The sequence below is a fragment of the Amblyomma mixtum genome, chromosome 7 (genome assembly GCF_055824585.1).
Source record: "Amblyomma mixtum isolate Tamu chromosome 7, ASM5582458v1, whole genome shotgun sequence".
NCBI lineage: Eukaryota > Metazoa > Arthropoda > Arachnida > Ixodida > Ixodidae > Amblyomma > Amblyomma mixtum.
The window spans coordinates 29,252,055-29,274,577 of record NC_143018.1 but is presented as its reverse complement, the minus strand read 5'-3'; the positions used below and the strand labels follow the sequence as shown (position 1 = coordinate 29,274,577).

At 47.0% G+C, this 22,523-nt stretch overlaps 2 protein-coding genes and 1 pseudogene across 6 annotated transcripts in view; 1 reads left to right on the top strand and 2 right to left on the bottom strand.

Moving 5' to 3' along the window:
• The window catches only part of LOC149335489 (calcium-activated chloride channel regulator 1-like), a 38,328-nt gene extending 32,117 nt beyond the window's left edge, over positions 1-6,211 (top strand). For all 5 annotated transcript variants that reach the window (XM_089552161.1, XM_089552157.1, XM_089552159.1 and 2 more), the window contains 3 exons: positions 98-259; positions 1,846-2,154; positions 4,460-6,211. In XM_089552161.1, coding sequence (XP_089408287.1) covers positions 98-259; positions 1,846-2,154; positions 4,460-4,914 — 926 coding nt within the window. In that variant the 3' untranslated portion in view covers positions 4,915-6,211. The remainder of the gene's footprint in view (positions 1-97; positions 260-1,845; positions 2,155-4,459) is intronic.
• Positions 6,212-8,646: 2,435 nt separating this feature from the next.
• Positions 8,647-9,180, bottom strand: LOC149335488 (kelch domain-containing protein 3 pseudogene; annotated as a pseudogene).
• A 5,065-nt stretch (positions 9,181-14,245) lies between these two features.
• The window catches only part of LOC149335487 (calcium-activated chloride channel regulator 1-like), a 29,420-nt gene continuing 21,142 nt past the window's right edge, over positions 14,246-22,523 (bottom strand). Inside the window, exons 9-13 of the mRNA XM_089553821.1 lie at positions 22,049-22,267; positions 20,244-20,517; positions 18,163-18,342; positions 15,188-15,475; positions 14,246-14,920 (exon numbers count right to left, since the gene is read on the bottom strand). Coding sequence (XP_089409947.1) covers positions 14,295-14,920; positions 15,188-15,475; positions 18,163-18,342; positions 20,244-20,517; positions 22,049-22,267 — 1,587 coding nt within the window. The 3' untranslated portion in view covers positions 14,246-14,294. The remainder of the gene's footprint in view (positions 14,921-15,187; positions 15,476-18,162; positions 18,343-20,243; positions 20,518-22,048; positions 22,268-22,523) is intronic.

Below are 22,523 nucleotides of genomic sequence, written 5' to 3'. Positions count from 1 at the left end.
TGGTCTGGTATGCTATCGGTGACGCGCTTTACCCCAACGGGTTCGGGACATCTTTGAGCAGTGTATATAGCCTCTCATTAGATCTATATCTCTGCAGGCGCTGATGTGACGGCCAACGATGGAATCTACAGCGGATACTTCACGGAGTTCGACGGCGTAGGTCGTTACTCGGTGTCGGCTCGCATTGTCAGCGGCAATGATTCAGTCATTGTTCGAGGGCGAAAGGCTTCAGGAGGTCTTCCTGCGCCGCAGTCATTAGGTATGCGTTTTCTGTCTTCTGCCATATTAATGTAACTTACTGCGCAGCAGATGCGACGGCGCAAAGTAACAAAGTGGGAAAAGGTAATACTCCCAACTCTTAATTGCGAAGTCATTCATTGGTGATTGTAGGCCACCTCTAGTTTGTTTTCTCTATTTCTAAACAACATGGCAGCACAGTTAACAGACGTATCGACAGCTCAACCTCACTGTGCCGAAGTAAAGATGTTACTGGCGCTTCGTGATGGGGTAAACCATTCACTCAGACTGTAGTTGCTATTAGCTAGCTCCGCATCAGGTTCCCAGAGTTTAAGCGAGAAAAATAAAGGTAGGTTGCATTAACTGTTACAGCCCGCGAGAACCTTAGTCAGTTATACTCTTTCGACCCCCGTACTTTGATACGAAAGAATGCCATGATCATAACATACAGCGCTCAAGCCGTAACTGAAACTTGAACAGCGGCAGCAAAGCGTGCGGTTTGCGCAGGTGATGTATCTGTATAATGGGAACCCAGTTCTAATATATAAGACGCCGTCATGTCCCTGGAAGCATGGAGAGCTTCGGTTTCTTGACGCGCTGCAGAAAAGCTGTTACCACAGCATGCCAGATAGTTTTCTGCAGCAAGAGCAACGTATGAAAGGAGCAGGGTTCCCTATGCACATAATAAAAGGTATTTCCGAAAAGCTCCTGAAGATAGTTAACGCGAGACAGACGGAGCCGGCAGATAGAAGCAGGACGGGAAAATGTGAAGTTATGTTTTCGCGCATCGCTTTCGCAGAACATCAAGAAAGTCGCGAATCTCCAATGCGTTCAGGTTTTTTTTTCAGCCCCATGTGAACTATCTAGTTTGTGCAGATGCATTGGTAAGAAAGAAAATTCGCAGGGCGCTGTAAATCACGAGTTTAAGTACGTTCCCTGTGCCACGCAAGTCATTTATTGTTTGCCTTTATCTTGCGGAAAGATATATGTGGGCCAAACTAAACGGTGCCTGAGCTTTCGGCTACGAGAACATGAAAGGTCCGTGCCTTCTGAAGATGGGAATAGTTTGCCTAAACACAGCCGGGAGCATCACTGACATCTTTGCTTAAGAACACCCCCATTATGAGTGGAGGCAAAACAAAAGGCCAACGCGATATTTCGGAGGCATATCAGGTCATCAAAAACAAAGGTAATTGTGTTAGTGACACGTCTGTGATATTGTATCAAAAAAGAGTATCGCTTCTTAAGCACTTTAGAGAACCCGTAGATAACTTATCATGCGGTGACGAGAATTTTTATCTTTATTTTCGTTGTTATCGTACGTGTGATGCATGGTGTGCGCATGTGGTAGCACTTTGTTGAAGGGTATTTATATGCGTCTTTCCAGTTGCAAGTCCAACGCTTTTCTTTGTCCCTTTTTGTGTCTGCGTCCTTCCGTTGATGTTTTCTTTAGAACAGTGTCAACAAGGTCTCCAAGAATGTTAACTTGTTCGCTTTTACGTATGCCTTTTACTAAAACGCATGCTGCGGGGATTTTCTGACCTCCGTTTCGTTCGTAGTGCTAGCGACGAGCGCCCATGAGTTCTGCGCTGTTTTCATATTCCGCAGGTCCCGCCAATACTGCGGCGCCCGTGCAGACAGAATATTTTCGGGGCATTCCTCTCGATAAGTTCGTCTACGTGGACGAGGACATCGAGGACGCCGAACCGAACACTGTGCCCAGTGAAAAGGCGCCCGCGTTCGTGCGACACGCAGAGGGAGGCTCGTTCCGTCTCACACAAGACATCAAGACCTCCACAATTCCGCCGGGTTCCATCCAGGACCTGAAAGTGGAGGACGCCTCTGTGACAGACAACGGGACGCACATAGTCGTCATGGTCTGGACATGCCCAGGAGCCCATCTGAACTCTGGCAATGGTGAGCACACAGCTATGGTAATTCGGACGCTAAATGAAAAGCTTGCAACGAGACTGAGCATGGCAGAGCGAGCGAAAAACGGGCTATGATCGATGTAAAGCTAACAAATACAAGGAGAGGAGCACATATTATGGATCTACTTCTGTTTGATGAAATTCAAGCGAAAATTAGTAGGGGGGGGGGGGGGGGGGGGGGGATCCGGATCGACCTCCTTGCATAGATGAAGTAACGAAAAAGCTGGCTTCAACGCCGTACCTGCGCTCTCTCACTGCCCATCTACTTTTCACCCTTCAAAACAGAAAACCTATGCATCCTAACTGGTCGGCGAGAGCTTTTTTATGAGCATGAAATGGTTCGCAGGACAGGCGCTGGTTTCGGAGCCAATTGCACTGCTCCTCTGCGGTTCATGGCTCACTTTCGCCGTAGTTTGCCGGGAATGGGAGCTATAAGTATTCTATATTAAACAACTAAAGGATATCATGTGCTAGACACGTTTGGGCGAGTATATAAATGCCGTCTGCAGAGTATCAGGTGCGGTTTACTTAGGCTGTAGCAGTGTAGTTTGCTTTTTATATGCACTTATCGAAAACAAATATACAAGAAATGTCCAAAATATGAGCAATAAAAATGATGAGGTAGAGAAATTACAGTCCGAAATATGTTACAATTCCTTTCCTATCGCGCTGTCAGCGCTGTATGTTGCCTTGCCAACCCGCTTGGAAAGAGTTCCTAGCTAGCCCATTCCTCGTGCGATCATACTGCTGCAGAATATGCGTATACTGCCGTAAACAGCTGCAGTAAATGTTATATGCCAAGGTTAGCTCCCATCGTTTGCAGGTCATTCGGCGAAGCGCACGGTATCGTCACCGCTTTCTTGGTTTCATCGCGCTTCAGCGCAACCGCTACTCGCAGCAACACTCTCAAGTATCGTGCGGGCTATCGCTTTCCTTATCGGAGCTTGCACCTCCTCTCCACTAAATGTCTCTTCCAAGAAATGTTGCTACAGGTAAATTACCTGCAAGCAGATGCTGTAAATAAAAAATCAAATATAATTAATTAAAAAGAAAGAAATTCGAAAGATTAATTTTAGCAATAATCGCTTGGGTAGTTGACGGTTGATGTTGCAAAAATGTACAAATTATGCAGTGTGCTCAAATGCTGATCAGGCGTCTACTTCATCGTCTGACACTAAATCGTTATATTACTTAGAGTGACATGAAAAGGGTGTTTGAGATTGGCTAATATGCTTGCAGCATAAGCCAACGAGCGTTCATGGCGCGTACGAGACCTCATAAGCGAGCCGATCATTGACAACGTATTTTAAAAAATACGCGCTTCTACGCCTCGGGGCGACCAGCGGTGCCTGGTTTTCGCCCAAATCTGCGCACAACGCGTCATGCAGCGATCGTTACGTTAGCAGTGGAGGGCTATCATTGGTTCACCGGGCCAACTTTTTCTGACGTCACGCATCTATTATGGCCGTGGCCAGAAGCTCCGCCCCCCGGGCAACTCCCGCGCGCGTGTTTGCAGCCGGCGTACGGGCCGAGCGGGAGGGGCCCACGGGGGAGCGCCGATATTTCAGTGTGCAAAAGTCACAAGAGGAGAGATTTGGTTTTCGTTTTGGTGGGGTTTAACGTCCCAAAGCGACTAAGGCTATGAGAGACGCCGCAGTGGAGGGCTCCGGAAATTTCGACCACCTGGGGTTCTTTAACGTGCACTGACATCGCACAGTACACGGGCCTCTAGAATTGAAAGGCGCGAAAGCATAGAAATTCAAATGTTCATCATCATCATCATCATCCTGACTACGCCCACTGCAGAGCAAAGGCCTCTCCCATGTGTCTCCAATTAACCCTGCCCTTTGCCAGTTTCGGCAACCGTACCCAGCAAACTTCCAGCGGTTATCTTGCCTTCGCATTACATGTCCTGCCCAAGCCCATTTCTTCCTCTTGATTTCAACTAGGATGTCATTAAGCCGCGTTTGTTCTCTCACCCGCTCCGCCCTCTTCCGATCTCTTAACGTTACACCTATCATTTTTCTTTCCATAGCTCGCTGCGTTGTCCTTAACTTAAGCTGAACCCTCTTTGTTAGCCTCCACGTTTCTTCCCCATAGGTGAGTACCGGCAAGATAAAGCTGTTGTATTCAAAAGTGAACTACAGATAACTCAGCTTCCCCAAAGCGCATTAAAAAAATTCTTAGTGGAGGATATTTGTGATGCGGAGTCCTTTAACATGCTATGCATACCGCAGCAACATTAAGAGCTCCCTTCAGAGCCCCTTTATGTGTTGTTATCACACGTGCAGCCTCCCGCATCGAGCTGAGGGTGAGCCCGCAACTGGAAGGTCTTGTGAAGGACTTCGACACTGCGCTGGAGATCAGCACCGCGGGAGGAAACATATTGGCGGCATCCGTCGGATCCAGACAGCGGCTCGAATTCGAGCTACCCAAGGAATTGCTCAGCGCCGACGACAACAGTTCCGTGCATGACTTCTACTTCGCTGCAAGAGTCTGGAATGAGCAAAGACTCTACTCAGCGGTGTCCAACATCGCGAGGGTTACGTTTGAAAGGCCTCCGCCGCTGATGGTTTCGTCCGGAGGTGGGCTGGCAAAATGGGTTATTGCTGTGATTGTTGCGGCAGTTGTTGTCGTCTTGGCCCTGATAATTGGCTTCTTGGTTTCAGTCTATACTAAGCGCAAGATCAGAAAAGACGTGATATCAGGATCAGGCGCCCACGATTCTAAAAACACTCACTTGTAGGCTAGTGGGGATCTTGGAAAGAAAATTCTTTTATTAAGACGTTTCGGCAGGCTAGGTGGAGAATTCTTGGGTGCGTTACGATACGCAGCAGTCTTCATACTAGTATGACTAGCTTTGAAGGTGTGACTCATATCGTCTGTTTGATTCTTCCATGTTTCTCTTCAACAGCGAAAAGAAACAGAGTAGCCTGGCCCGATAACGTATTGTAAATACAGTATTACGCAGGTATAAAATGCGAACGAAACGAATAGAACCCAACCAGAAAAAATCATTAAATGAAATTATGTACACAAGGGGTTCGTTGTCGCTTCTTTTGAGCAATGAAGACAATTGCCAAGCGGTAACAAACCACTCTGTAACTTTAGCTCTCCAAAGCGAGATGTTCTTGTTCTGCAAGTACCTTTGCATGGTATTGTTCTCATCAGTTCTCTGCGCTATGGTATTTGCGGTATGTGGGGGCCGAAGGCCAAGAATTAAAAAAAAGTCCGGCCTTCGGTGCTGGAGAGAGCACAAATTGGACCATGTTTTGTTACCCTGCTTTTTGTACTTCTTTAATCGTGCGTTTAATATATGTTCGCACTGCAGGCCTATCTAACTGCCATGTCGCAGGATGTATACTGCTGGCACACTGGGCTATGCAACTTCGCTGAGGCTCATCGCAAATGAATGTTGGCAAAATATCTTTCCAAATGCCAGCTTGTCCCAGGTAATTGAGTTCAGACAGGAAGAGTGAATCTCGCAGCATTGGTCTCATAGGCTCGCTGTGGCGCAGTTACTAGAATACTGTGTTCACAGAAAGAAAGTCCGAACAATGTAGGGGCGATTTGTTCATAGGCTGCGGAAAGCAGAGGCAAGATTTAGCTTACTAAAGGAAGTGAGCGAGTGACCTAGATGCTTTCACTTACATTCAATGCTCGTTTATTTGCTCGACTGCACCCTTCGTATTTTGTGATCAGACAACTGCCCTTATATTTTGTGCGCGGCCAGGCATAGAAAGAGGCCCGAAAGAAGAAGCTTGACAGATACCGGTTTCTGTGCGTATTTGACACGAGGCCTGTTGAAGATAGAATTGTTGTGTAACGATTTTATATACGCGCTCAGACAAACTCAACAGAGTGTTACTCGCCGATGTCTACGATTGCTTGCACAATGTCTACACGGTATCTACACAGTGATCTAGTAGGGATATTCATTGTTTTAATTTCTTTAAGGATATCTCAGACAGCAGGTCATCGAGCATCCATGTTTGGTGGATGCATCTTTTACATAAAAGTATAATAAATGTTTTGTACAGAAACCGGTGTAGTGTCTGTCTCTCGTCTTACTCAACAGTTTTATTGGTATTTCAAACTGGTTTCATTTACCGGTTAACCTGCCGCCTTCCTTCCTCCTCTTCCTCCTCCTCCTCCTTCAAGGAATTATCATCATTATTAGTGACGACTTCTATAGGTCGTGAGAAATTTGAATTCACAGAAAGTCTCTGACGCTACATACAATGTGCACCAAAGTGTTCATTGTGGAGGAAATAGGTTAATTAGGCGGCGCCCAACCTTTTTGTTCCGAGGACTTGCATTGTGGCGTAAGATGGGGCAGTGAATATGCTACATAAGGTCGTGGAAGCTATCTTCGATCACAAACCTGACCAGGCTCCTTCTCTTAGTGTAGCCCGTCAGCCATAGGGTAAAGCCTTCCTCCCTGGTAGCTGTTAGACCAACGATACTCAGTCCTATTGTTCTTAAAGCCCTTGTTCCGGGATACGTGCACAGCAGGAGGCTAACAACCACGTCCGCGCCAGGCGTGTAATATTTAGACCTTGGATCAGGACTCTCTCTTTGTGCAAACTTACTAGCACGTCCCTGGTAGGGGCCGTCCCATCCTTAGCCCTCCTAAGGGACATGTCCTACAATCTCGTTTAATCCTGAGGGAGGGTGAAGTTTGGTTTAGCTTGGTTTGGTTTATTGGGGTTTAACGTCCCAAAGCAACTTAGGCTATGAGGGACGCCGTAGGGAAGGACTCCTGAAATTTTGACCACCAGGGGTTCTTTAACCTGCACTGACATCGCACAGTACACGGGCCTCCAGAATTTCGTCTTCATCGAAATTCGGCCGCCGCGGCTGGGACCGAACCCGCCTCTTTCGGGTCAGCAGCCGAGCGCCGTAACCACTGAGCCACCGCGGCGGGGGAGGGGTAAGTTTACAGGGGAATTCGGGCACGTGTACTTCTACTGAAATAGGACTGAAGACAGGAATAGCGGAGCGGATATCAAAAGGGAAGTTCACATTGGAGGTATTCGTGCTTGAGTCTCGGTTTGTTAAATCGCCTGCTCTCCTCTGGTGAGCGTTCTGCACATCATCTTGTGTACACTGTATCTGAGTGTGTACCTGCGCCCGAACATGCGCAAAAAAGCCCAAACACACAAATCATTTGCCCAACCATCGGCAAAAATAAATCTCGCATTCCGCAAAGCAAACCAATGAGAAGCCACTTGGCAGATACCGGAGTCAAAGCTTGTATTGAGCAGGGAATGATTTGTTTCTGCTGGCAACACGTTCTCTTAGCGCTGTGACTAGTCAAACTAGTTTCTCGTCCTTGTAGATGCTAGGCGAGTGACGCTTACATCTGGTCAACGATTATTACCGCTACTAACTTTTTCGGCCTAGATATCACTACTGAAAACCACTGCACCCGCTTTTTTCCGCATAGATTACGACCATGTCGGAGGTGTTACTTTAAATGTTGCCGTCAGTGTACCCATCACTGTTTTTCTTTCTGTCACATTCGCAGCACCAACGAACGCGGCTGCGTTCTGGAGTTCTATGTTTAAGATCACCGGGGTCGTGCCACACAAGTGTAATGTCCCGTTGCTTTGTTTCGTCTTTCTTATTACGGTGCATTTTTTTAGACACAAGAAAACCGACCTGAATAGTGTTTATAATTAAAAATGAATACTTATTCAGTTTTATTCAGTTTTCGATCTGGAAATTAGAGGACAAGTTTTCGGTTTATTTACAAGCCGAAGTACTCCGAAAATTCAACAATTATTCCTCAATATGAACAGGTCAACAACATGCTTGGATTAATCTGTTGGTGACCGGATTATTTTTAAACCTTGTCTGAATTTAACTGACACACCTGACATGTTTCGCATCTGTGGACAGTGCGCTCTACGCATAATCTTAACATTCGAAGATGTACAGCATGCAGGCTGCATCCTGGAGAATGCTTTAAAAGTTCGAAATGAAGATATTAAATCTCTGAAATCACTGTAGTCGGAAATTAGTCCTCATCAAGGGCTTGAGCGCTGTATCAGTACCTAAGAGTAGAAGCCGCAATAGTAGTTCAACTAACCTTGACTGCCAGCAGGTGCTAGAGTGATGCAAAATTGATCAAATAAGCAGTTTAGAATTTGCAGAATTTTCGAAAGGAAACGCTTAAAATGAAGTGAAAAAAGAAAGAACCTCTTTCCAAACGTAATTAATCGTTCTTCTTTGCGTTGCGGAGATCCAAAGCTCAACCACAAAGAAATCAAAAATTAAAGAACATACATGACTGACTGCCGCCTCTGTAGACGAGCAAAGCACAAAGGAGGCAGCGGTTACACGAAAGTAACGTTCTTTGCTGGAGCGACGACACACTAGTCACGTTCAGTCATCATCACTATTGTTTGACTTCATCGTAGCCGCTCCATCATTACCGGGTGCAGCGCCAGTCTATTGACTGCGATGTGCACGATCAGCCGCTGTGGGTAGTTATGGCAGTCACCTCTCTTCTAATGGCCGGCGGCAGGTAGTCTAAATTGAGACGTGCTTCTATGAGAGCGAGCAGACACATCGTCCTTAAAGTCGGAGCGAAGTCTAGTACATGCATATCCGTCAGCTCCTGTTCTTCGTCCTGCATCCCCTGGTGGTAACGCGCAGTGGATGTAAGGCCCACGCCGCTGAAGAAGAACACCCTTTCGTCGATCACACAGCAGCCCAAGTACCTCCTGTTAGAGGGGCCCGATCGCTTGGGCCTCACTAGGCTCCAGCAAGAATTCTCGGGGTTATACTTGTGGAGATCGCCAAAGTATCTCAGCAGGTCGTAGTCCATACCTCCAAATATGTACAGCTCCCCTTTGTACACGAAGGCTGAGTGGTCTTCGCGGGCCGCCGGGGGAGGGCCATTGACGCGCGGGCGCACCCATGTCAAGGTGGCCGTGTCCAGAAAGAAGAGGGTTCGGTCGTAGACTTGGAAAAGATCCGCAGAGTGGCCGCCCCAGATGTACATGCGGCTTCCGATGGCAGACGCCGAATGGAAGATACGCCTGCGTGGGAAATCGCCGCTGGTTGGCACGCGGTGCCACTGCAGGGTCTTCAGGTCGAGGAAGTCTATATTCGGCAAGGGCGTGGTGTACGGCGGAAGTCCCCCAAAGATGTACACTCGATGGCCCACCAAGCACGCCGTGTGGCCGCATCGCACTTCTGGCCTTTGGCCGGACACGTTAGGACGGCTCCACGTCATGCTCTTGGTGTCAAAGCGGTAAAGGATGTTACGAACTTCGGGATCACCCCTGGTGACCCAGAGATAAGCACAGTCTCCGTAGGCTACGACTGCGTGACAAATGACATCCGATCGGGTCCCGTTGTGGAGGAACTGCGTCTCAAGGAGGTCCCAGTGGTAGGATACAGGGTTGAACACGTAAACGTCAACGGGTTCGCGATTGCTTAGATTCAAGCCCGAGTCGTAGGAATCGAAGGAGTAGATCTTGCCGTTAATGGAGACAGCCAAGTGGTTGACGCGTTCTGGAACACCTTTCAGCCGCAAGGTCCACATCGTCGAGACTGAAAATTGCTGCCGAGAAGGATGCTGACCTTTTCTTCTTTTGTCAATGATTGCTGCGACACGCGCTGAGATACTGCCCGGTGGGCGTTCGTCTTTTTGGGCCTTCGTCTTTTTGGGCCGCTGGTTATTTTTAACTAACCTTTATGCAGTCGTTGTTAGAAAAATTATTTCTTTTGCACATCACATAGGAGAATTCAAAAGTTAGTGACAAATACGTGGTGCCTTTCTTTACCAAAGCTTCTGCAACTTATAGGCTTGGTCTGAAGTACGCTGGTGTGCAAATGCGTCGTTTAGGCGTGATAGGTTTTTACCTCTAAAGTGCGCACTCTCTGTCTAAAGCAATGCATCACGAGTATTTTGTTCGCCTCAAACAAGAGTCGGCACAGTGCAGTGAAACTGGTCAAGAAGACAGCACAGAGACCATTAAGAGAAGGAATAAGAACGCGGAACCAACATCGACATCGGGATCCCCGGACAAGCGCAAGAAAACAGCGCCTCCAGCTGTGAGTAGGCAACTTGGCAACATCAGCGTGAGTTACTGATACCATTTGCGCTGCAGCTGTGCGTGTGTGCATGTGCATGTGCATGTGCATGTACATGTGTGTGTGTGTGCGTGTGTGCGTGCGTGCGTGTGCGTGTGCGTGCTTGTGCGTGTGCGTGTGTGTGTGTGTGTGTGTGTGTGTGTGTGTGTGTGTGTGTGTGTGTGTGTGTGTGTGTGTGTGTGTGTGTGTGTGTGTGTGTGTGTGTGTGTGTGTGTGTGTGTGTGTGTGTGTGTGTGTGTGTGTGTGTGTGTGTGTCCTTCACATGCTGCGTGTTGCTTGCTGTAATTGAGTGCTCGCGGAAACAGCGCGAGTGTACCTTCAATTCGCTCTAGCAGCGCAGAGCAGGTTTCACAGAAAGGTCACCGTAGCCGCGAGGCTTAACCTCGCACTCACCTTCGATGACGACTCCCTGGCTCGGAGGTGTATTCCTCAACCGCCGTAAATTGGTCCCGAGTGTAACGGTTTCCACGGGTATCCGCTGGAAGGTTAGCACGACACCAACCGAACGGCATCGGGCACGAAACCATGTCAAAAAGCACTGGCGCTTGTACTGCGGAGAAAATAAGCTCCAAGGCTTGCACTAACCAAGGAAAACGACGGTCTGACGGTCTCATTTTTCGCCCGCGAGTCAGCTGCTTGCGCGTGAGCGTTGCAGTCGGCTACGGGACTTTTAAAAGGCCATCGGGCGATCTGCGTTGTCGTACTTATCAGCTATAGAAAATTTCCCGAGGCGCGGAGACATGGAACAGTGACGTGTGCACTTCGCCGCACCGCTGCTTCCATGGGCAGACGGCGCGTCGTCACGTTTTCTGCTGCCATACTTTTTTTCTTTTTGTTTGTTTTCGTTGGCTGTCTCTGGCCCGTCTAGATGAAGTGATATCAAGACTGCTTTAGTCGCGCAAGTTTCGCCATGCATGCGCAGGCCAAACTCGAAAGGCGCCCCAACTGTCGTACTCCATGCCGGCCGGGTTGCCGAGATAAGCAAACTGGTGTGTTTTCTTGTACAGGTGCGGCCAGAATAATACGGAGCACAGGAAGGGTTGCGGAGCAGCGGAAACGTGCTTATCCGCGCTGCCTAGCAGTGGCGACAGGAACTATCTTAATTTGGACGCGGCGAGATGGCGCCGGTAGCACGGACCCACTTTTTCCGCAGGCCTATCAACATCACAGCATATAGCATGCAGTCCTTTGCTCTGTGATCGACTGATACTCTGCTGACAGCGCCATGCGTTTCGTTGCCCCGTTTCTCGCATCGGGGAGCGGCGCGCGCTGTAAACGGGCGCAGACGGCCGTTTTGGCATTACGTGTTATCTCGGCCCTTCAGTCCGCGCGGCTGGCCGATTCACACGACGGACCGTTCGCCCGCGGCCCGCGCACTACGTGTGCATGCGTCAGCACATTGAGGGGCGCGCTGTCGGCCGCCATCCATCCATGCATCTAGCGCGCCTCTCAAAGTGCTGACGTATGCACACGTACTGCGCGGGCCGCGGACGAACGGTCCGTCGTGTGAATCGGCCTTTTAGTCGACGGCGCGCGACACCGAGGCAAAAGTGAGCACGCCTGGATGAAGGCAGCACCTGGCGGTGTTGCCTGAACCAGCTCAGCATCTTTATAACAGTGATAACGGCAGGGTTGCAGCAAAGAGGGGGGATCGGCGGCAGGCACTCTCGCTGCGCGCGGATAGCCAGGGGTGTCTTTGTTGTGCTGATAGGTGGCGCTTAGATGCAGTTTCTGCTAGCTTGGCCGCCTTTCGCGTGCTCCGTGTTATTCTGACAGCACCTGTACGCGTGTGAGACCGCAGCCACGAGTGAAAGGTGGAAAAACAGGCAAAACAGGCCCAGGTGATAGACGTGAAATTAAACTGCGTTCCACGATTGTCGGCCGCTGCAAACGTAAAGAGAGAGCTACAGCGCTTAGAAAAAGCGTGGTGTCGCTGGTGGTGGTATACTCCTTAGCGCCGTGTTCATGCCTGCTACAAGAAGCAGCCATGCAATAGTGTCCAAGGAACGGTGATCCAATCCTTTGATACGCGAAGCAACGCTCCCGCAGCCCACAACAGAGTTGCTGGCAAAATCTAATAGGAAATGTAGCTTTCCGGCTCCTTATCAAAGTGGCGGCGTAAGCCGTGAAGCGCCCAAGCTTGTCGACTCATCGTGTGGACGGCTTCTCGCACCGAGCACAAGGAAGGCAGAGCACAGACTTCTAGACGAGCACCCCTTGGTGCACGAAACCTCAAAGCGCCATTCTCGGGCCATTAGATGAATCTAGTGATGCAACGATGCATTTGGCCAGCGCTGGGGCGTCTTGGACAACTCTGTACCTGGTAGCACAAGCTACGCCTCGGGAGGAACAAGTGCAAAATCCGCTAAGTGCATCTTCATTAGAGCAGTGCATCTAATGGCACACGCCCTCGGTGCCATCGGTTTTCATAAAGCTGGTCCACAGATGTTTCGTTTCGAGTTACCGTCGTAAAGATATTACCGTGCACTGCTGGAATTCTGAAGCCTCGTAGAAACCTAGAGGGATCAGCTCTCATTCGATAATTCCAAGGACGGCTGTTTAAACCAAGTTCTACTTTCACATTTAAGGCCTCAGCTGTCATATTAGCGAGCTTTCTCATGTTACGCAACATGCTGCGGACAGTTCTTTTTTGTCTGCTGAATTGTGGCATCCTTATTTGGTACTCAGTGATTTAGAAGATACTGTCTTCGATTCACCCGCTTTGTGCTCAGCGCCCGGAATGCGATGCAAACATTTCATCGATGGAGAGGTTGTACGCGTCAGACTTTGCTGCATCATTTCGATAAACTTCGTTGGCTGACGTAACCAATGTCGAAATAATATTCGCAATCACAGTCGTGACTTACGACAACATGGTCTGTCTGGAGAATAGATTTTTCTCCACCCTTACAGTAGAGTTCCGCCTTTGGGAGCGGTGAAGAGTGACTCCTGCTCCGTGCAGTTCACGCAGCCGCTATTTCAGCCAGGAACATAGAAATTCTTGCCCCCATTTAAGACTTAATTAATCATTTCTCGCAGTAGCGAAACGCACAAGAACTGAAGGCACCGGATGAAAACACGTATCTGCAGTCGAAGGGAATGGATGAGACAGTCCTACACATCGCCGTGCAGCGGCCGGTCTCCTGGTGACGGACTGTTATCGGCGGTAAGGTGACTTGAAACCTATTGTTTAATCGACGAGGCGATAAACAAACCACTGTATGCGCCTCCGGTGCCCGCTCCAAGGCGCCGAAGAGGCGAGCGCCGGGCGTCGTTCCGCTCGAGCAAACGACGCGTTTCACAGGTCGAAAATCAATTGGTCTATTTAAACACTAAGCGCTATGAAAGACTCTACCAGCTCAGAATTGAGCGATTAAACAAATAAAACAGGCATATGCAGAGTTTGGGGTCTTTGAACGCTGGCTGAAGTTGCAAATGTTTTGCGTGTTTGCCGCTGCTCCATAGGAAAGCGTCCAGTGTTCACAGATGGCAGTTGTTCGGATAGCGGTAACTGGTTAATTGCCATAGTGGTCATTCTCTCCTTCATAGATTCATAGATTCCTGACACACAACTTGGCACAAAGCAGGCTTCATACAAAGAGGCTAACACGTCTCTTAAATGAGGGTAACCGTCATAATAAGTACTAGCGCACTAAAAAAAAAAAATTAGAAATGTATTGTTATGTTCTCCTGATTCCAGTTGACTAGTCGTAGCAGTAAATCAACTATACTTACCTACAAATTTTAACAATTTTTTAACCCACACACGCATTGCAAACAATTTTTTAGTGCTACCTTCACAGTATTTTTTTCTTTTCAGTGCATCGGTGAATAATTTGACGGAAGCTTTAGTTCACAGCACCTAGGCTCTAGCCACTTTTATGTCTCCTATGAACCAGTTGTTTTTTGGTGAATGCATTGACGTTCAAAAAACAAATGATCGCGTCACACATACGAAACACAATTGCAGTTCCGCGCCCTACTGTTAAACGGGCCGCGGCAGTTCCTCCGGTCTGATCACGGCACTTGTGCCCTCCCCTGTGACCTACCGACGAGGAAGTCGTAGATCCTCTTATTTCTTGAGCTCATTTTCATCAACACTCCGACCACGATGGCGATTACTACGACTGCGGCGATAGCGCCAATCAAAATCCACACCCATAGTTTTGTAAACGGACCCGAGGTCTGCCGGTCTTGGGTAACGTCGCTAGGTGTAGACGCGGCTGTGGTAGTGGCAGGTTCTGTGGTAGTCTGTTCGGTCGTGGTCGCCACTGTTGTGGTTGCCATGGTTGTGGTTGCCTCTGTCGTTGTTGCCTGTGTGGTCGTAGCAACTGTGGTTGTAGCCGCAGTGGTCGTTACGTCGGGAGGAGTGTAATACACTGGCACAATGTTCGACGTCGTGGAATTGAGTCCGTCACTGTTGAATACGCGAGCCGCAAGGAAGGCACGCCAGTTGACAGCGCCGTCTGCACGAGGCGTGGCGAAGGCCTGGGGCAGAGACAAGGTAACTTCGTGCTTGGTGCCAGATGGGAGCGGGGTGAGATTGCCCTCGATGACATCCGCTGTTGTAATTTCCACTTGCTTCTCGAAGTCGGTTTTCAATTTCGCGTCATCTTTGCTAGCGCGGATCTGTATGGAAGAAGCTGGAAAGTACAAATATAGAAAGTTACAGCAGTTAAGCCTGCCTCATAGTATGAAATTGTGAGCTCAACTTTCATCGCTCAAATATTGAGCAGTGTTGTGCGAAAGAAAAAAAATCCCTTCAAGGTAGGTGTTCGGAAGTTCTGGAGATCTTCCGATATCGCAAAATTATGCAATGCCCCACGGAATCAATGCGAACTAACTACATATCGACGTCCAGTGCAAATTGTATGCTTGTTCACCTCATCCGTCCACGTAATAAAGCTTACCTTTTCCAGATGATAAATGAGCTCCGGGCCACGTCCAAGTAAGTTTCACCAGGAGAGTGTTGTTCTGTTCGGGACGTATTTCGGACGCAGCGAGGTCCCGAATGTCCCCGGGAGGCACCTGTTCCTCCAGAATTTCTTCCGTCACCTGGAACGATCCTCCTGACGCCACCCTCTGGAAGGGGTCAACCGCTTGCCCTCCTGCCGAGGTCGCGTTCTCCGCTTCGGAGGTGGTGTTGACGATTATGAAGTCGTCTCTCGTGTACTCGTGGTCCGCATCAAGGTCAGGATCTGTGTCGTGTGTATAGCGGCTAAAGTCAGGGCAGTAGGAGCTCGAAGTACATAAAAAAGCTAGCAAGCGCTCATGTGCACCCGGCATGATAGTGTTATTGTACTCTGTAGTGTACTCTGTAGATGTGCACCATTTCCCTTTTATCTAGTTTCAATTTGCAACACTTTCAACCTAACACAGGAAGCAAACCTTACAAGATTGCAAGAAGACGGGAGTCACACAGGAAGCAGACCTTATAAGATTACAAGCAGACGGAAGTCAGAAAAATTTGGTTACCATAAACGTTCTACACCGTGTCGTTATTTTTACTAAAGTCTAAGAATATAGGGAACTGCTGATGACTACTTGCGATTTCTGATTCCCTATGTTAAACAATGCGCATGTCTCATCTCTAGATTTCCGCATTAAGAAATATCCTGAATTATATTTCACAGTTAACTATACGGACAACAGCAGAAGCAGACTTTCAGTAAAGATTTCTTACGGCTATGACATCATATATATCTTCGTTTTTTGCAAGTTCATAAGTGCGATGCCAATTTCAGGTTCATTAGCTAGCTGAACTAAAGTGGTCTCTGCGTTGAATTTCAGTCTGTTGTTCTCATGAAGAGAAATGTCTTGTAACGAAGATTGCCATACGTACTATTTTAAATAATGCGCTTCCTGTCGTTTCCTTTTTTCTTACTCTAAAGTTCACCAAAATGATATTTGAGATTAATTTTTTCTTCTACGCACCTGCATACTTTATATCGCTTTATATCAAACTTTACCCGGCTCCTGAGAAACATTACCAAATGTTCATTTATAGTGAACAAACTTCGTGCCTAAGTTATTTATACAAAACTGATTAAAAAGTGTTGAAAAACACTGATTGCCATTTTTATTTTCATGTGCCAAAAAAGCTGCTAGTGGTGATTTTTATTTAGACCAGCTTTAAAAGTTTCTTAGCTACTCTTAGTGGTTTTGCCTCCTTGGAAGGGGACTGAACCTTTGAGTAAAATATGTTCTTAAGGATTATCTTAGAGCCCTCCGACGCATAATTCGGTTGCTAGCATGTTGTTCTGAGCATAACCATTTGTATTACATTTTATGTTTTACCGACTCTGTTCTTTGCAGCCTGTTATTGTAATGCACTGAGCAGGAAATTTTATTTCCCGTTGCACTGTGATCTACTCATTCGGATACAGGGAACTAATCGGGAAAGGGCGCGTCCGATCTTTCCGCACTCAACGACGCCCCGTCAGAGGCGTTGCTTTCAGTTTTGACTCCATCGCCCACTTCATTGTTTTCATCCCGTCAAATACGTGGTACAATCGAACGTGGCTACATTCTCGAATTTCGCGTGTGAGAGAGCTGCCGCTGCGGCGCGCAATCGCCTGATCCCGAATTTTTTGCACATTTCACGTGCTTTCTTTTCAAACGTGGAAAATAATCATCTATTGCATGCATCAAAATAAAAATTGGTGAATTCGACGTTTCTTGTCATGGTCTTCAAATTGGCGATGAAACTTTCCCCAGACACATTATAGCGAAGAAGTTAATTATTACAATTTCTTTAATTATTTAACTGAACAAATTAAAAAATACTCCCTGTAACTATATACAATAGTCGACCACACAGTTCAAGTTGCGTCCACCTATCTTGCCCCGGTATATTGTTGCTGCCATCATGTCTGGTGCTGGTTACTGGGCTGATACACCGCTTTTTGAATAAATCATTCTAGTGATGTAACAACTCGGTCTGGCGAAGCCATCGGGAATGTGAACAAATAGCCATGGTTAACCGAGTTAATCGATGATGACCCAGTGAGGGCTAAAGACGAGCAAATGCGGCCTCATCATTCCGGAAGAGACGACATCGCACCATCTGAGTTTCGGCTGGAAGCGCCTTCTCTCCGCGTATCAAGACAGAGCGTTCCTCTGGGAAGCGGGTTCTGATCTATTCCGATGTCACCCGAATAGATCAGTGAAACTTGCTACCCTGATCCTCATAGACCAGTGGAACGCGCACTCTCCGCCTAAAAACTGCTCTGGATCTACCAGTGGAACTCCCTCGTTAGTGTACACTTCCTACCAGAGAGGGCGAGACACGGCCGATCAAGCATATGAGAGTTGTGGAAAGTCACAACTACTGAAATTCTCATGGTAAACGAATGAACATTCGGTCATGAATTGCGAAGCATTTGATGAACCTTTTGCAATAGTTAGTAGTTACTCCTTTTACAACGAAACGTCTACTTACATAATAAGGCTGAAAAACGCGCCTGCACAAGGACAAGGGAAGATGAGACAAGACAGCACTGGGGGGATTATAAAGGCCTGGGAGATTATGAAGTTAGGCAAGAGGTGTGTTAGTACTGCTTCTAAAGCCATCTGAAAAAAAAAAGAACATGATTATTTCGTACCGTTGTAGCCCTGTTCTTATCCAGGCTATTTACTTGAACGGTGGCGCCCTGAATAAATTATTCGCTTGAAAGTCAGCGCTGTGTATTGACTCATCTCCATTCGTCCTTGTGGGGGTGCGTTGTTTTACCCTTAGTATGTCGTACTAACTTCCCCTTCAGTCTGCATTGCCTACTCATAATTAAGAGTGATGCGTTTTCGTTAACAATTTTGCAGTGTGTTCTTCTCTACAGGAGGCCCTCAAATTTCTACTGGCAAACTGACGAACAGCAGCGGAACTTACCCAGAGTTGTAGACAGCACGGAGGTGGTGGTGGCGAATGAACTGCCAGAACCGGGCCTCGGATCCGCCAGCCGAGTCTTATTGTGGCCAGTCACGTGACCAGTAACGGTGTACCTGCCTTTACCGTTGAAGGCGGTGAAGTATGCGCTGTATGTGCCGTCATTCGCTTCGTTGTCTGGATCTACAGCGGAAGTGTTCAGAAAGATTAGCGCAAGCTGAATAAGTATAAAACTGAGGAACCAAGTGCTTGACTAAACACGTTGCAATTAAGCTACTGACATCAACAAAGATTGGACGCGAAATGACCACTCTTCCTTTGCACCGTTTTAATTTCTGTGTTTAGTGAAGTGATTCTTCAGAAGGGAACCGCATTATTCCCAAGAAGTGCGAACATCTCTTACGTCAGCGAAGGTTTTGTACTCTACCACTACAGTCATATACCTCTCAAGAACACAGCGGCAAATGCGGCACAAAAGAGGTCCCCCAGCCAGTGGCTCAAAAGAGGTTCACCAGCCAGTGGCTTAAAAGAATGTCCTGTTGTGATAGTTCGAAATTTTTCATCGTTGGTTAAAGGCGTGAAACACACACAGACACAAGGAAGGTAGACGGAACTAAGCATCTGTTTTTTAATTTCAATATTGGGTTTTGTGAGGATCTGGTTTTGTTGGGGGTATGCTCCACGTGCTAAAAAAGGGGCTTCGCCCAAATGACTCGGCTCATTCAAAGCTGATAAAAATGGGGATTGCATCAAATTGCCTAGAATCCGCCCAGAAGAAATTATGTCCTACAGAACGTGCACTTAAGTTTTCAAAACCAACTGGAAAGTATGCGTTCAGCTGGGTTTTCTAATTCACTTGTGACGGCGGTCGCCGAAAGCTTGCTAGAGGAAATGAAGAGAAGGGCAGGGTGAAGACGTTCCTCGAAAAAAGGAGATGACACCTGCGGTGGTGCCCTATGTGCCCAATTTAACCAACAATCTAAAAAAGGTTGCGTGCAGTCATCGTGGGCCGCTTGTCTTTTTTACCCCAAGGAAGCCCGGTAGCCTTTGTTTCGTACCGAAAGAGGAGGAAGAGATGAAAGAGGTTGCGGTATTAAGCACAGGCGACCACTTATGAAGAGCTCCGAAGCTGCGGAGTGGAATCTCTCTCGCGCGCGTCCACTCCTATATAGGACAGACCACGCGCTACGTTCACGACCGAATCAGGGAGCAGGAAAAAAATGTTGAGCAAGATAAAGAGAGATATGGGAGACGGCTTTGGCCTGCACTGGACGTAGTTAGGCAGAAGATGACTGTCACGGCGATGAACTTGCTCATTCACGAAGGGAGAAAATTGGGCCAGAAACTATTATGCGCGTCATTTATATCCTAGCTGATACCAAAGGAAAGAATTGAACATCGGCAAGGCATGCATAGTGATGGGAAAATAGTCGATGTGATTTGAGAGCAACGGAGCGGATTTTAAGACAAGGCAAACATAGCAGGAGGCGGCAGAGTCAGTGGGCGTATGAGATTAGGAAGTTTGCTGGGATAGAGGGTGGGGGGGGGGGGGGAAGGGAGGGGGAAGCCTTTGGCTTGGGTGGACGCGTCTAGGCTACTGACGGTGAACTTGACAATAAATTTAATCGAATTAATTTCCAAATACAAAGCACATAGCAGTTGCCAGCAATCTGTCACTGAGATCTGCACAGTGGACGTAACACGTTGCTTCTGCCTTTTTTCTCGTTTATTTATTTGAGCTCCGCGACTTTTGTTTCCAGGTGCGGCCGTTGGCGTACGGCGATGGAAAGTACTCCAAGCGTAATTAATTTAAAAGTTCATGTATGTATTTGGTTTTACCGAAATGTCGCCACAAAGAAGCGATTCTCTTTGTCTTGGTCAAGTTTGCGCTATGCTGGGTTTACGATATCTCAGCGCATGGGCAGCGAGGCGCTTAAACCTAGGATGTTGATAATCGTATTCTACGGTACACCACGTGCGAAACTGTACTCCGCTTAAATATCCCTTCCTGGGGCAGAGCGGCTATACTGCGCAACCTTTGGAAATATCTGCAAAGGTGTCAAGTCCAGGGTGTGAATTCATACCTTTGCCGTTGTCGAAGAGAGGGACCGTAACTTTGTGCGGAGGCTTCGGTCTGAAGACATCCGCAGTCACTTCAGCGTTCAGCACTATCTTCTTTCCCTTCCTGACATCGGTCAGTATAATCGCTTGGTGCGGTTTCGCCACATTCAGGCTGGCCATTCGGCAGAAGGACCGAATGGGCTCGTCATTTGGGTCCTTAGCTTGAGACTTGACCTGAATGTTGACATCTACTTTGTCAGAGCTCGAAGTCTCCACGTGAAGGACCCATTTTCCGGGCTTTTGAAAAATAAACCAGAAAGTAATTAATAAGAGAGACGAAAAGACAGGAGAAACGAAGCCAGAAAGTTCAACCCCGCCGAATATGGTTGAAGTCCTCGACAAAATTTGATTGAATCAATCATCCGATCAGAGCAATGAACAGTTAACAAACAATACCAATAGATTATTGACTAATCAACCTGCCTTATAATCAATTTGTATTGAAAATGCCACCAATACAAGAACGAGGGCGACCAGCAAGGCTCCAGCTGCTAAGCCTTCACGGCAAACGTAAAAAGGTGAGAAATAAACGTTCGCTTTGTTTTTACATTTCCAAAGCATTGCGAGCATGAACATTAAGTACTAATGTTAAGGAACAACCAAAGGGGCGCTAGTACATTGCAAAACCAATGAAAAATATAGCTAGACTCCTGCTATCATATGGCTAAAATTAACACCATGATTCCGCATGGTATATAATTAAACTGTGAAGTCATACGGATCATTACATGGTTCCTTGTAACTATTAACCGGAGATAATCTAGTTATCGGAAGGTCAAAACCCTTGTTATGTGTCTGAACAAAAAATACACATGCACAAAAACAGCGGAGGACGTGAAATGTCTTTTTTTATATAATATAATTTTTTAGCCCCAAATACAAAAGCAGGCGGAGTCGGAGGTGGAAAGAGACCTCTGAGTTAAAACTCTTTCGCGCTTGAAACATCGCCAGAGCGTCATTTCTGGCAGCGTTGATGTCAAGAGTTCAAATATTTCATAGAGGTTAAAAAATTATTTAAATGCAGTGGAAAGAACCGCTCATTCTCTTAACTTCAGGAAACGGCCACCTCGTACAAAATTCCTCACAAATTTTTGGATGCAGCCTGACTCCAGATTTCAAAAACTGGGATTTCTCGCGATTCAGGAATGCCTGCAGTGGAATCCTGAGTCAATTTATAGGTCCGCACGTAGAGAAAGCAGTTTTGTTTATAAAAAATAGTACTTGTCATCGATAAATATGTATAAAGTAGCATGCGTGGGGAGCTAAGTGTACGAAACTGCAACCTAATTATGGCAAATTTCTCCGTTCACAGAAAAATAACTGTGTGGCTAGGAAATACATGTCTAAAGTAGGCATATTTCATGATCAGCAATCGATACATCAGAATACTTACATATAATCAGATTAGATGTATCAAGTTTAGGTTACACGCAAAAAACAGAATACCCCCGAATGCAGAAGATTGGACAGCAGTCACGGTAGCTCATTTGGTAGACAACCTGGTGCGATATTCGGAGGTCGTGGTTTCGTATCCTACCGGCTGCATGTGGTTGTTTTTTTCTTTTGCTCTTTGATCGGTTATTATGCAAAGCTAATATATTTCCATCATTAAATTAGCATTGGTCAACACATTGCAAGTTGAAAAATATAGAAGCATTCCCCTGTGCTTTTTGGTTTTGGTGACTGTTTGCATTCTTGGTTTATATATATATAGCATATATGAGTGTGAATGCGGCAGCAAGTCTTCAGATATATGATACGGCCTTACCTTTGCTGGGCTGGGTATGGAGATTGTGTTCAATTGACCTCTGGTGTTTACACGACAAGCATGGCATCTATTTCCGCTGGGATCAACGAGCCAGACTGTGATGGGCGCCGTGCTGGTTGCAACACGCTCTACTAGGACAACGGTGTTGTTGCCCAAACTGCTCTCAAGTATGAACTCCTTCATCAGCCTTTTCGTAAACTCCTCTTGGCTGTCCACGACCTGCCATTGAATACACGCAAAACAGAACAGAAATATTTTAAGTGCATATTATTACACTGCGTTAATTCGGTTCTCAAGAAAAAAAATAAAAGACATCTATCATTTGCAACTACAGACAGTGGTTCCGTTATATGGATGTTCGAAGCGAGAAAGCAAGGAAAAGAATTACTCTGCTGGCATAAGCACACTATCATGACGATTATAGTCTACACGTTGACAATGTAATGCGATATTCGGATGAGTACGTCACGTAGTG